General features: G+C 43.1%; 1 protein-coding gene across 1 annotated transcript in view; it reads right to left on the bottom strand.

The window, feature by feature from the left end:
- Positions 1-13217, bottom strand: part of LOC123078067 (zinc finger CCCH domain-containing protein 8-like) — a 47448-nt gene that overhangs the window by 12338 nt on the left and 21893 nt on the right. The window contains exon 2 of the mRNA XM_044500457.1: positions 5929-6044. Coding sequence (XP_044356392.1) covers positions 5929-6044 — 116 coding nt within the window. The remainder of the gene's footprint in view (positions 1-5928; positions 6045-13217) is intronic.

Below are 13217 nucleotides of genomic sequence, written 5' to 3'. Positions count from 1 at the left end.
TTGTTGGAAGGGGTCGCGGTAGAATCAAGCTTCTAAGGAGCAACAACCCATTCTTCCGCTCGTGGAAATCCTTCAGCAAGGCGGATGCCTACATCGGCGCCGTTGGTAGGCTCGCCGGCTATCGCCGGACGCCGGATACCTCCGTAGCATCCACCCGGCGGCAGCGCCATTGGGGACGGTTGCGCCGTAGGTCATCTCTATGGGGGACGGCTCCGTCGTCTGTCGTTGCGGTGGGGAACGGCTCATCTCCGCCTTAGGTCATCGCGGTAGGGGAGGCCCTGTCGCCAGCCGTCACGGTGAGGGACTGCAGCAGCAGCGTGGTCCTCGCTATTGGGGAGGTGATAATGGATAAGGCGAAATTGTGGGAAGGGTTTCCTATCCTGTGAGTAAGACAGGGGGTTATATGAAAAATAGCCATAAGTGGCTGGTTAGCAAACCCACCTCTCATCTGTGCCATGAGTTAAAGATCCAATGGATCGGGTCAAAAGTTTTCAGATTTTCATCGAATAAACATTTTCACTAGATACTTCCCCTTCATGTAGATCACTTCTCCATTTGAGGCTATCTTAAATAAGTTCTTGACCGTGCCAAAATCTGGTGTCAACACATGCCCCCCTGTTTTTCAACAAAGCTTGTGTGTCGAAAAATAACTTGCACATACTTGCTTTAAGGACGATGTCAACACTCCATCGGCCATTTTGCATATTCTTAGGACGATAAGTTTATATCGGCCATTACTATGAGGTCCATGTAGAATTCACCCACCAAAGTATGTATAGCTGAAATAAACAAATAGCAATAAAATATTTCGGCCGCTTTGTATTAGCAACAAAAATGTAACTAACCAAATGTATAGTGATTTGGTAATACCCTCTCATGATATAGAAAATTATGTTGCATCCATGGATCAAAATAAATCCATGGAGGGTAATTGATCATACCTAGGTATGAATTCCATGTCAAAGGCATCAATGGCATGGTTGAAGAAAATGGATGATGTGCTAACCGAAGATTTTGATGTTGTGATGCACATCTTTGGCTTAATTGTTTGTTGCTTCCATCCTCCTCTTTCTTCACTTTTATTGTACTTGTTGCAATAGAAGCATGCACATCATTTTTGTTTTGATTGATCCTCTTGGGAACCCATGCCATGTTATTCTTTCTCAGCTCTTGTGCACTAAGTTTTTGTAATTTTTTCTTTTGCCAATACGATAAGCCGAGTAACTGCCCTGGCTGTGGTTTTGTTTGAACTAATGACAATTCTTGTTTTACCTTGTGCACTTTCAACTTCTTTTCTTCAGATTTGGCACTTTGATTCTCGACAATTGATTGCTTCATCTCATTGCCTTTAGTGGCCAATGTTAACACTTTAATTGGCTCTTTATCCTTTAAGATCAAATCTGAATTGGAACTCTTGCGACCATCTTTTTTAACTCGATATACTTGTTTGATCACCTCTTTCTTCTTTCTTGAGCTCCGGACCGATTCTTTCTTATTGAAACGGTCTTGAACATATGACTGCTCACTGAACGTTGATCTTCTTGGAGCTGCATAATAATGGTGAGATGGTCTAAAATATGATTGAGAATGTGCCACTGTATCATACCTGTCCCATGATGAATATCGATCTACATGAGTATAGGGAGGCATCCAAGACATTGGCATTGGCGATCCAAAGTAAGGATATGAACACGTTGCATTAAAATTCTCTTCTTGCCAATACTGATCCTTGGATTCGCGCCTAGGGAGTGATCTTAATGCTTTTGCATTACTCGGCCGATAAGCACCATTCTCTTCACTTTTCTTTTGATATTTATCTAATAATTATGCAAAAGTGACCTTGGATTTCTTGTGCTTGTGCTTATTGCTGCTTGTATCTCCTTTGGCTTTGCTTGCATCGATCTTTGGATTGCTTTGTTGCCCCCAGTCCTTGGCTTCTTCTTTGTATCTTTGATAGAACTCATGCCTTCAAGAATATTTTCATTGTGCTCTTGAACAACTTCTTTATTTGAAAACTTGATCCCATCATCTGCAGTTTTTACCTTCTCATCTTTAAAGGAAGTGTCTTGAAGCAGCCGATTCAAAAACTTTTTTCCATTAGGACCAATCAGAATAGACTGGTCATCCCTTGGTGTTTCAACAAATTTTAATCGTCCTTTATCAATGGCCGATTTAACTATTTGACGAAACATATTGCAATCCTCAAAATTATGCTTGGACGAATCATGCAACTTGCAATACATTCGTCCTTGGATTGATGGCTTCACATGGTGATCGAGAACTCTGATGTAATTATTTTTAGCAACAAATCAAATATTTGATCACACATGCTTGAATTGAAGGAAAACGTTTTATTCTCTAGCCGATCTTGCTGTGAGAACGACTTTGGAGTTAAGCAAATGAATAGTTCAGATTTTGCATTACCCCATTCGGATATGCATTGTGTTTTGCACTCTATCTCTGATGACTTTGAAAAGGAAATTATACTATCATCGGTTTTCTCAACAGAGTATAACATTGGCTTTAAATTTCTGAAATCAAAGTAGTTAGAACATACATGTCTCAATTGAGCCCATGCGTAAGCCAAGTATGAAGCAAGCAAAGATACCCAATTAGATATGAACTTTAAATAAAGCAAGGGGAAAAGCTTTGGTTGCAGTAATAAGTCACTATCGATCTCTTTAGATGGTACAATATATTGACCGATATGCTTTGTAACAATTTTATTGCTAACAAGTAAATTTTCCTTCATCATTGGTCTTTCGAAATTACTTATAAGATCGTTTTAATAGATGTATTAATAATAAAGTTGCGACCAAATCTGGTAATAGGTAAATCATTTGCTAGATATATCTCTTTGAATATGTTGGGAGAGCATGACAATGGTGTAATTTGAATGATACTTTGTTTCGCTTTTAGTTGGCTCCCCAACGCCTTAGCATCCTATTTTTCTTCGATAGATTCCGCAGATATCATATTTGATTCGGCTTTTTCAATAACCGAATTTTCTTTCTTACCTGAATCAATACTTTTATCTTTTTGAATTTCCAAGGCCTTTTGCTCTTGTCTAATTTTAGCCCACATCTCAGCTTGGCGAGATTTAAACTTTTTCATCTCGATTTCCATCCACTCCTCATGAGATTGCCCCCCCCAATACTTTGAGACTCTTCCGGCAATGAGGTGCCGAAACTTTGCAATTGTTTAGGGGGTACACTGGATGGTACAACACTGTGTGAATGCATCATTTGCACAACTCTAGCTTTTACATCAGCAAAATCATGAGGCTTCCCGCCTTCTATTAGTTCCTGTCGAATGGAGTTGCATAAGTCCCAAGAAAATGTAAGCTTGTTCTCAATTACCCAGTATGGATGTGGTTGCCCCCCGATGCTTTTAAACTCTTTCGGAAATGAGATGCCGCCGAAATTTCGTAATTGTGTAGGGGGGACATGATATGCCACGGTAGTAGGTGAAGGCATTTGTGCTCCTGCAGAAGTTTCACTTATTCGGCCATGACCATGAAGGTGCGGAGCCGAATTATGGACATCAACAGTTGTGTATGGTGCCGAAAAATTAGTAGCATGAGGTGTAGCATATGATGTTTGAGGGTAATTGGCCGAATAACTTGCAGTAGCATGGCCAATTCCCCTATCCACCGGCATGTTTGGATTAACATATTTCAAATTACTTGCCGATGAATAAAAAGTTGAAACACTTTGCTGCATACTATTGGAAGTTCCTACATGGGGTGTCTCAACTTGATTAACCGAACTCATCATGTTGTTCGTCGGCATATAGATTTGTGGGGTTGCCGATGCATGGGAGTTGGCATACATATGTGGCATGTTGCTAAAATTATATGAAGTTGAAGCATGAAGATTATTCTGAATCGGCTGTTGCGCATAACTAGATGCATGATTGATAAAACTAGGGCTAGCCGACACATTATGCTCATTAAACGATCTACCAACAACATATGCATTATTTGCATCTACATAAGTGAATTGGGTATCATATTACCTTTGTAGATTACAAACCCTAGATGACGATCTCTTCGCAGAAAGAACGGGCTGGAGACCGTTCAAAGCTTCATCCCCAGCGGAGTCGCCAAAAAAGTGTGTTCGCACACGAACATGTCACCATGTACCCTCGACGCTGGGGGTGATACACTGCAGCTTGCGTCGAAGGAGACCCGACCGGCAGCGCGACACGCAGGACAGCCGGTGGATGCGTTTGTAGACCCGAAACCCCACATGCCCGGGAGGGACCCCGTCTAGGCATGCAGAGGCTATGGGCTGCCCTAGATCGACCTGACCGCCCCTAGAGCCTCGTGGATTCGCAACCCTTCATTGCTGAAGAACGAGAAAAAAAATACAAGGGCAGGGGATAGATGAACACGAAAAAGTAGTAGATGTGTTGTTCGATTGTGTGTTGTTCAATCGGCCGTCACCCCTTAGGTATATAAGAGGCGGCTGGACTTTTCGTGCAAAGAAAAGGCTTGGATTCACGTCCAAAACCCTAGTCAAATCTGGATTGGGTTTGTCCGAACTTTCCAAAATTGTCCGGTTTAAACTGGCTGCACCTTGCGGATAATTTTTGATGTGGTAAACAACCTTGGATGGAAACGAGCCCAAAAGAAATCTTGACCGCTCCGACGATACGAACAACTTTTATGTTGAACGTTTTTTGATCATAAGTCATCTTGAGGGTTTAACCGGTCGCGCAAAACTGGCTATTCCCTCGCGCTACCCATCAGACATGCGTCTGGTGGGGCGCGCCACATCTCGCCTGATGACAGGGCTGCACTCTGATTGCTCTAACTTTTGCATACGAACTCGGATCTGGACGATTTTTATATGAATATCAATCATTTCGACGAGACGAAGACAATCTGCGTGGATCATTTTTCCATTTGACGTTGTCTTGGGGCTTAATCGGCCAAACTGTACTCTAAATATAAGATCTTATTGATTTGAGCATAGTTTCGGCCTTCGAGATGAAATCGGACGGCGATAACCCAAACTTAAAAGATGTTCATGTCAACAATACGAAACTCTTTCATGTAGATCACTTCTCCATTTGAGGCCATCTTAAATAAGTTCTTGACCGTGCCAAAATCTGGTGTCAACAGAATGACATTGATGTGTATGCAAAGCCTAGGAAGGACCACAATTCCGTGGCACATATGTACCAGGAAATTCCTAATAAGGATTTGGAGACTCATAAATTTGGATCCATCTACTATCTTCTCTCTAGCTTGACCACCATCAACACCATTTTGAGGCACACTTTGTTGCCCAAGTCAGGAAATCATAGGATGATATGTGGCCATTCTATCAACTTGCTGCATTTGTTTGATGTGCCACGGAAGTTCAAGGTCACGAGTCTCATTGTTGCAACAATAAAGAGGGCTGCAGCTGATCAAAAGAGATCTTGTGGATATGCCCCTCACATTCAGATGCTCATCAACTCCAAGATGGGGAAAGGGACATATCCTCTTGACAAAGAGTATCTTCCCCTGAGGCCAGATTTTGAGGACAATGAAGTTGTCATGCACGTCTCTCATCCAACATGTGCAGAAGCCCAGGAGAAGAGAGAGAAAGCAAAGGTAGAGAAAGCAGCAAAGCCAGCTGGTGCTCCAGATGTTGCACGGGTGATCCTCAAGACCAAACAGGATCAACTCAGCTATCTGATTGAGGCTACTTTGAGGATTGAGAAGGGATTGGCCACCCTGACTCAGAATCAAGAAAGTCTTGAAAGGATCATTGAGACAAAGATTCATGATCTAGATGTGAAGGTCACTGAGATCCAGTCAACTGTGGAGAAGATCCAGAAAGAGCTTGAAGAAAGGGAAGAAGGACGAACCACAGATGCATTTTAGCAAGTGCCTAAGGCACCAAGGTCTTTAGCTATGCCAGTTGCCAGTGATACCAGGACAACAATGTCAGCACCTGCAGCAACTGCCACAGTGATTCCTCCAGTTTCAACTCCTCCAGCTCCAGAAACATCTGCTGAAGCTTTTTTAGATGGACTCCTCTCAACGCCATCTACACACACAGGAGCAACCAGCCAGAATAACCCTTCAGAAGCTCCTGGAGATTGTGCCTAGAGTTCCGCTTAGCACTATGCATTTTTAATATTTTTGGTAACTTGCCAAGGGGGAGAAAGCGTATAGATCATTAGGCTTCGATAGAGAGAGCGTTTTGTCTTTTTGTTGCTTCTCTTGCTCCTTTGGTCGTTTTTGCTTTGATCATTTGCATGCTACAATATTTGTGCTTGTGTGTGGGATACTCTGATGATCATGTGTTTGATCATACTATGCTTTAGTGTTTGCTTGCTTGATGATATGTGTATGATCAATCATGTTTGCCCTTGGTGATGAGTGCATGTTTCTTATAGCTTATCATTTTGAGCGCTACAAGATGTATGTGACATGAAAGAGTAACCCATGATCCTAATCAATTGTGCATTTGCATTCGAAAGCAAATTTTAAATAATGCACAAATTTAGGGGGAGCTCTTGCCTATCACATACTTCTCAAAGAGACGATGTATTTCATTGATATTATCATTTGTTGAAGCTTTGATCTATATGTTGGCATCAATTACCAAAAAAGGGGGAGACTGAAAGTGCAACTAATCCCCGGGTGGTTTTGGTAATTCATAACAACATATAGCTCATTGAACTAATAGCCATTCAAGTTAAATGTTTCAGAAAGTTCAATGATTGGCATGGCATGGACTAGAGATGTGGACCCCTCAAAATGCTAAGGACAAAGATTGGCAAAGGCTCAAGACTCCTAATTTCCATTTTAATGATCCAAGATCGTATTGAGTCCATAGGAAAGCCAATACTATTAAAAGGGGATGAGGTGTTGCTTAATGGTCTAGTTGCTCAAAGTGCTTAGTGATATTGCTCCAAAACCCTCAACCACTTTCTCATTTCCACATTTGTCCAAGACCTGAATTCAAACTCGGCCCCAATGATTTGATCTATCCAGCGCCACCGAGTTCACTTGACATAGCCATAGCTAGAAACTCTAATCAATTTGGTCTCACCGATACGGCTCTCGGTCCCACCGAGATGGCTTTGCAAACTCTCTGTTTCCCTTCATAACATTTCAGTCTCACCGAAATGAGCGATAGATCCCACCGAGTTCACATTGCAAACTCTTTGTTTCCTTTTCGTAACATTCCGATCTCACCGAAATGAGCGGTCTGTCCCCTCGAGTTTTCTTGACCAAGTCTCTGTTTGCTTATTGCTGAAATCGGTCTCACCGAGTTCATGCGATCGGTCTCACTGAGATGAGGTTTTCCCCTAGCCCTAGCACATCAGTCCCACCGAGCTGATCCCGTTGGTCCCATCGAGATTCCTAACGTTCACATTTTGAACTAAATCGGTCTCACCGAGTTTCTCTATTCAGTCTGACCGAGTTGGCTAAAAAGTGTGTAATTGTTAGATTTGTGTGGAGGCTATATATACCCCTCCACCCCCTTCCCCATTTGAGAGAGAGCCATCAGAACGTTCCTACACTTCCACTACTCATTTTCTGAGGGAGAACCACCTACTCATGTGTTGAGACAAAGACGTTCCAATCCAACCAGAATAATCTTGATCTCTAGCCCTCCCCAAGTTGCTTTCCACTCAAATCATATTTCCACCATAGCCAAATCTATGACAGAGAGTTGAGTGTTGGGGAGACTATCATTTGAAGCACAAGAGCAAGGAGTTCATCATCAACACACCATCTATTACCTTTTGGAGAGTGGTGTCTCCTAGATTGGTTAGGTGTCACTTGGGAGCCTCCGTCAATATTGTGGAGTTGAACCAAGGAGTTTGTAAGGGCAAGGAGATCGCCTACTTTGTGAAGATCTACCCAAGTGAGGCAAGTCCTTCGTGGGCGATGGCCATGGTGGGATAGACAAGGTTGCTTCTTCATGGACCCTTCGTGGGTGGAGCCCTCCGTGGACTCGCTGAACCGTTACCCTTCATGTGTTGAAGTCTCCATCAACCTGGAGCCCCCCCTATAGACCTACTTTCAATCCTACTATTTGCTATGTCACTGAGGCGGTCGAAAGTTTGCTGACAGATCTCATTTCCAATGCGCTTGAAGCGATTGAACTTCGCTCGAAGAGTATCAATTTGAGCTTCTTTCTGAGTTGAAACTCCTTCATTGATCTTCTCGAAGACGTCCCACATCTCCTTTGCTGTTTCACACTAGAGATACCGAAGGAATTGTGCTCGAGAGAGATGGCCACCAATTTCATCTTTTGCTTCAGCATCCAGTTGAATGAGCTTCTTTTCTTCCTCGGTAGGAGCTTCAGGTATAACAATAGTGAACCCGATATGCACCACGTTCCACATATCATCATCTATTGCTCAAAGACGGATCTTCATATTCTCCTTCCACAAGGGATAGTCCGTCCCACCAAACATGGGAATCTTGAGATGCGACTTGTAGTTCACTGAAGACATACTTAAACTCCAAAGTCGTTAGACAAAATGAGCAGAGTCAAGGAGTACCTCGCTCTGATACAAATTTTAGGAACTAAGTATGTCTACCAGAGGCGGGGGGTGAATGGGAGTTTTATTTTTTCTTTGGAAAACATAAATCTCTCAGAACCCAATGCCAGAATAAATGAAAAGCAGACTACGAAGAACTACAGTAGAGTACCGCAGGGAAACTAAAGCATGCATCGAAGTAAATGACGTGAATGGAATGCATCAGAAGTAAACATGAGTAACAGAGGTAACCGAAGATGCTCGATGATGAGGACATCAATACCATTGTTACACCCACAGGCCCTGCTGCTATACATACTGGACCAATTACTAGAGCTCGCGCACGCCAACTAAATTACGAGGTACTTTCGTTTCTTGGTAATGATTCTAATGTTCATGAGAATATGATGCTGCCTAAATTGGATACATTTGTTTTGCTTACAAATGAAGGGCCTAGCTTGGAGAAGGATGAACATTGGAGCAAGAACAAGCATGGAGATGATGGCATGCGCAAGGGGAACAAGAACGGAGTTACAAGTGATGATTTCAGGACTTTGAAGCCACCATAATGGGTGCATGAAGCCTTGGACGAAATATACAAGATGCCACTTCATAAATTTTGTCCCGAGGCTATTTTAGGTGCTGCGTCACCTTATTATTGGGCCAGGCCCATGTAATTTCGAAATACATAAGTATAGGCTATTTTTAGAGTCCGTATGTGTGGGGAAACAAGAGATAGGGTTGATTTCGGACTCCTCCACCAAGGGCCACGAAATTCCCCCCTCTTCCTCCATATATACAGCCCTTAGGGCATCGTTTAGACTTTGGGTTTTGTTTAGATTAAAAGTTCGCCATAGCTGCAACTTCGCGTACTTCGTTTGTGTTCAACGACCAGACAAAGGCGTCACAGAACCCCACCTTGATCAATAAAGCTTTCATCTTATATTCGCAATATCTAGATTGCAATCTTAGTTTCTTGCTTGTTCTTCGTTTGCTCGCAGGAAACAGACCCTCGTGGTCAGGTTGATCGTGCCCGGCGTGGTCAATAACCTCTCGGAGTTGGTTTAGCGATTGCTAAGGCGCGACGTCCTCGCACGTTCGTAGTCGGATCGTCAAAGTCGACTTCCACCAAAGCGAAATCCACCATCTCATTGAAAGACGGGACACCTTTGCCTCTATCAAGTGGTATCAGATTTCCAGGTTGCTCGGTGAGATTTTACAGTTTTTCGTAGTTTAGATCGAGTCTGTTCTTCATACCTACAGTCCACGAAAAAGCCACAAAAAAAATTTAGGGTTAGTTCATCATATCCGAACCAATCTGAGCCTTTGCATAATCTTTTTAGGGTTTTGCTTTGTTGAATTTGCGGTTGCATCGTCGTGTCTAGTTGCTGGTCTTAGAGTCTAGTCTTTTAGAGTTTCGAGTTCTGGTCATAAGTTGTCACGCCGCCGCCGCACCATTATCATCGCCCCTGCCATCTACCACCACCGCTCCGAATCCGTATCCATATACCACCACCAATCCGTGCCCATATACCACCACCGATCCATATCCATATACTACCACCGCTACCACCACCGCTGCCATATACCACCACCATATATCCACCACCAATCCGAGTTCCTTGCTTATTAGGTTTGTTTTCGGGATCCATCTAGATTCCGATTCGTGTTTCCTTGCCGGAGTAGGTTTCGGAAAAAAAAAGAGTCGGGTAGCCACGCTCCGTTTAGGCCCAAAATTTTTTGAAAACGCATTTTTCGAAAAAAATTCTGGCTATCCTATTTTTAGGTGTTTCTGAGTGTTTTGAGACAGGTGCCATTATAGGAAGTTTTTTTGACCCGTTTCCAGTTTTTGGGTCCGGGCAGTCGAAAAAAAAAATTGGTCGAAAAAATTTCGTGCCCATCCTGTCAGTTTGAGCTAGGAAGAGTTTTGAGACACTCGCCATTATAGTGTTTTTTCGCAAAAAAAAAGCAGCGCAAAAAAAAGAGCGCAAAAAAAAGAGCGAAAAAAAAATTCAGAGTGTGCTTTTCCCTTGTTTACGTGCCGTGCCGTGATTTTGTTAGTGTTCTAGGCTCGCGTCTCTAGCACAGTCTAGCCTAGGACCAGCACAGTACCATCATTGAGCGTTTATTCAACTTTGCATCTCTGAATTGATTATTGCTGACCCTTTTTGCTACCATATTATAAGCCTTTCCAGCTCCACATACATCTACGTCGTGCGTTTGACTCTCCCTGGTAATCGCTCTATCCAAGCTTTGAGAGTTTTTGACTACAACGGTTGCCGATCACCGCCTGCTGCTGGGTAAGAACTGGTAAGAATTTGAGATTTGCTTGACGGATTTGTGACACCCACCACCACCACTTGTTCGTAGTCTGTAGGATCATATTCTTGTGTGTTTCTATTGCTGCTAACCATGCCAGGATCACAAGCCGACGAGATTGACTGGGAGAATTTATCGAACAAGGAGCTTCATGATAAGTTTCAGCAAATGATGATTGAACAGGTGCAAGATGTGCTGAACAATTTTGAAGAGGCCATGGAGAAGATCACTGGCCTTGAGAAGACGTTCGAAACAAAGCTCGATAACAAGTTTAATGAATTGCTCGCGCGTCTTCCACCACCACCACCCGCTGCACCTAACGCACCTCTCCAACAACAACAACAACGACTACCTCCACGTCGCGAAGCAGACCTCCGCCGAGCAAGCCGTGTTCCTCTTGCATTTGGCCAAACTGTTGGTGCTGCTGTTGATACTTCTGTGGCTCCTGCTGCTGATGCGGAGGAGGATGATTATGTGGGAGATTATGAGGATGAGGTTGATCAAAATCAACACTACATGCAGCCACCTGTACCACCACCAGCAGGTCGACCTCAGGTATATATTCGTAATGGTAGGCCTGCACCACCACCTCAGGTACGAGATGATGTCCATATTCCTAAACTGAAATTGAATATTCCACCATTTGGGGGTAGATATGTTCCTGATATATATCTTACTTGGGAGTTAGAAACTGAACAACGATTTACATGTTTACAATATCCTGAGGAGAGACGAGTTGCTGCTGCTGTTTGTGCTTTCACTAGTTTTGCATGTGTATGGTGGTCTGAACATTGTAGATTATATCCTATTCCAACTACTTGGGCTGCTTTGAAAACTGCTATGCGTACGCGTTGGGTTCCACCATATTATCAACGTGAATTGCTTCAAAAATTGCAGCGTTTAAGACAAGGGAAAAATTCTGTAGAAGAATATTATCAGGAATTACAAACTGGCATGATTAGATGTGGTATTGTTGAGGAGAATGAAGCTATGCTTGCACGTTTTCTGGGTGGATTAAATAGAGAGATTCAGACCATTCTAGACTATAAGGAGTATACTAATATCACTCGTTTATTCCATCTTGCTTGTAAAGCTGAACGTGAAGTGCAGGATCGACAAGCATTGGGGCGAACTAACTTTTCTGCAGGCCGACCTTCATCATGGACACCACGTGCATCTTCTACTTCAACTGCACCAGCACCTCCATCCGGTGCCACCTCCAGCCGTGATACAAGAAAACAGGCACAACGACCATTATCTGCCAAGAGCGCACCTGCGGGGCCTGCACAGCGTTCTTCTTCTTCCATGGCATCAACAGGGCACACAAGTGATATTATTTGTCGTCGTTGTAAGGGAGGAGGTCATTATGCGAGAGAATGCAAATCTCCACGTGTGATGATTGCTACCGCGGATGGTGGATATGAGTCCGCTAGTGACTATGATGAGGAGACTTTGGCTCTTATTACACGTGAAGAACATGGTGGAGATGATTCTGATCATGAGACGCAATACATGGCTCCTGAAGACGCTGACAGGTATGAATGTTTAGTTGCTCAACGTGTTTTGAGTGTGCAGGTCACACAAGCTGAGCAAAATCAGAGGCACAATTTGTTCCATACCAAGGGAGTTGTGAAGGAACGTTCTGTGCGCGTCATCATCGACGGAGGGAGCTGCAACAACTTGGCTAGCATGGAGATGGTGGAGAAGCTTTCTCTCACCACAAGACCACATCCACATCCTTACTACATCCAATGGTTCAACAACAGCGGCAAGGTTAAGGTAACACGTACTGTTCGTGTGCATTTTAGTATCTCTACATATGCTGATTATGTTGATTGTGATGTGGTACCTATGCAAGCATGTTCCTTATTACTTGGTAGACCATTGCAATTTGATAAAAATTCTGTACACCATGGTAGAAACAATCACTATACTCTTGTTCATAAGGATAAAAATATTACTTTGCTTCCTATGACTCCTGATTCCATTTTGAAAGATGATATTAATAGAGCTAATAAAGCAAAACAGGAGACGAATAAGAGTGAAAATCAGATTGTGGCAAAAGAATTTGAGCAACAAATGAAGCCTAATAATAAACCATCTAGTGTTGCTTCTGAAATTAAATTGAAAAGTGCATGTTTATTTGCCACCAAATCTGATATTGATGAGATAGATTTCAGCAAATCTGTTTGCTATGCTTTTGTGTGCAAAGAGGCATTATTTTCATTCGAGGACGTGCCTTCCTCTTTGCCTCCTGCTGTCACTAACATTTTGCAGGAGTTCGCTGACGTCTTTCCACAAGACGTGCCACCGGGATTACCGCCTATTCGAGGGATTGAGCATCAGATTGACTTAATTCCCGGTGCTTCACTGCCAAACCGTGCACCATACCGTACTGA

The sequence above is a fragment of the Triticum aestivum genome, chromosome 1B (genome assembly GCF_018294505.1).
Source record: "Triticum aestivum cultivar Chinese Spring chromosome 1B, IWGSC CS RefSeq v2.1, whole genome shotgun sequence".
Classification (NCBI taxonomy): Eukaryota; Viridiplantae; Streptophyta; class Magnoliopsida; order Poales; family Poaceae; genus Triticum; species Triticum aestivum.
The sequence above is the reverse complement of the archived record's forward strand: the minus strand, read 5'-3'. Positions and strand labels throughout refer to the sequence as shown.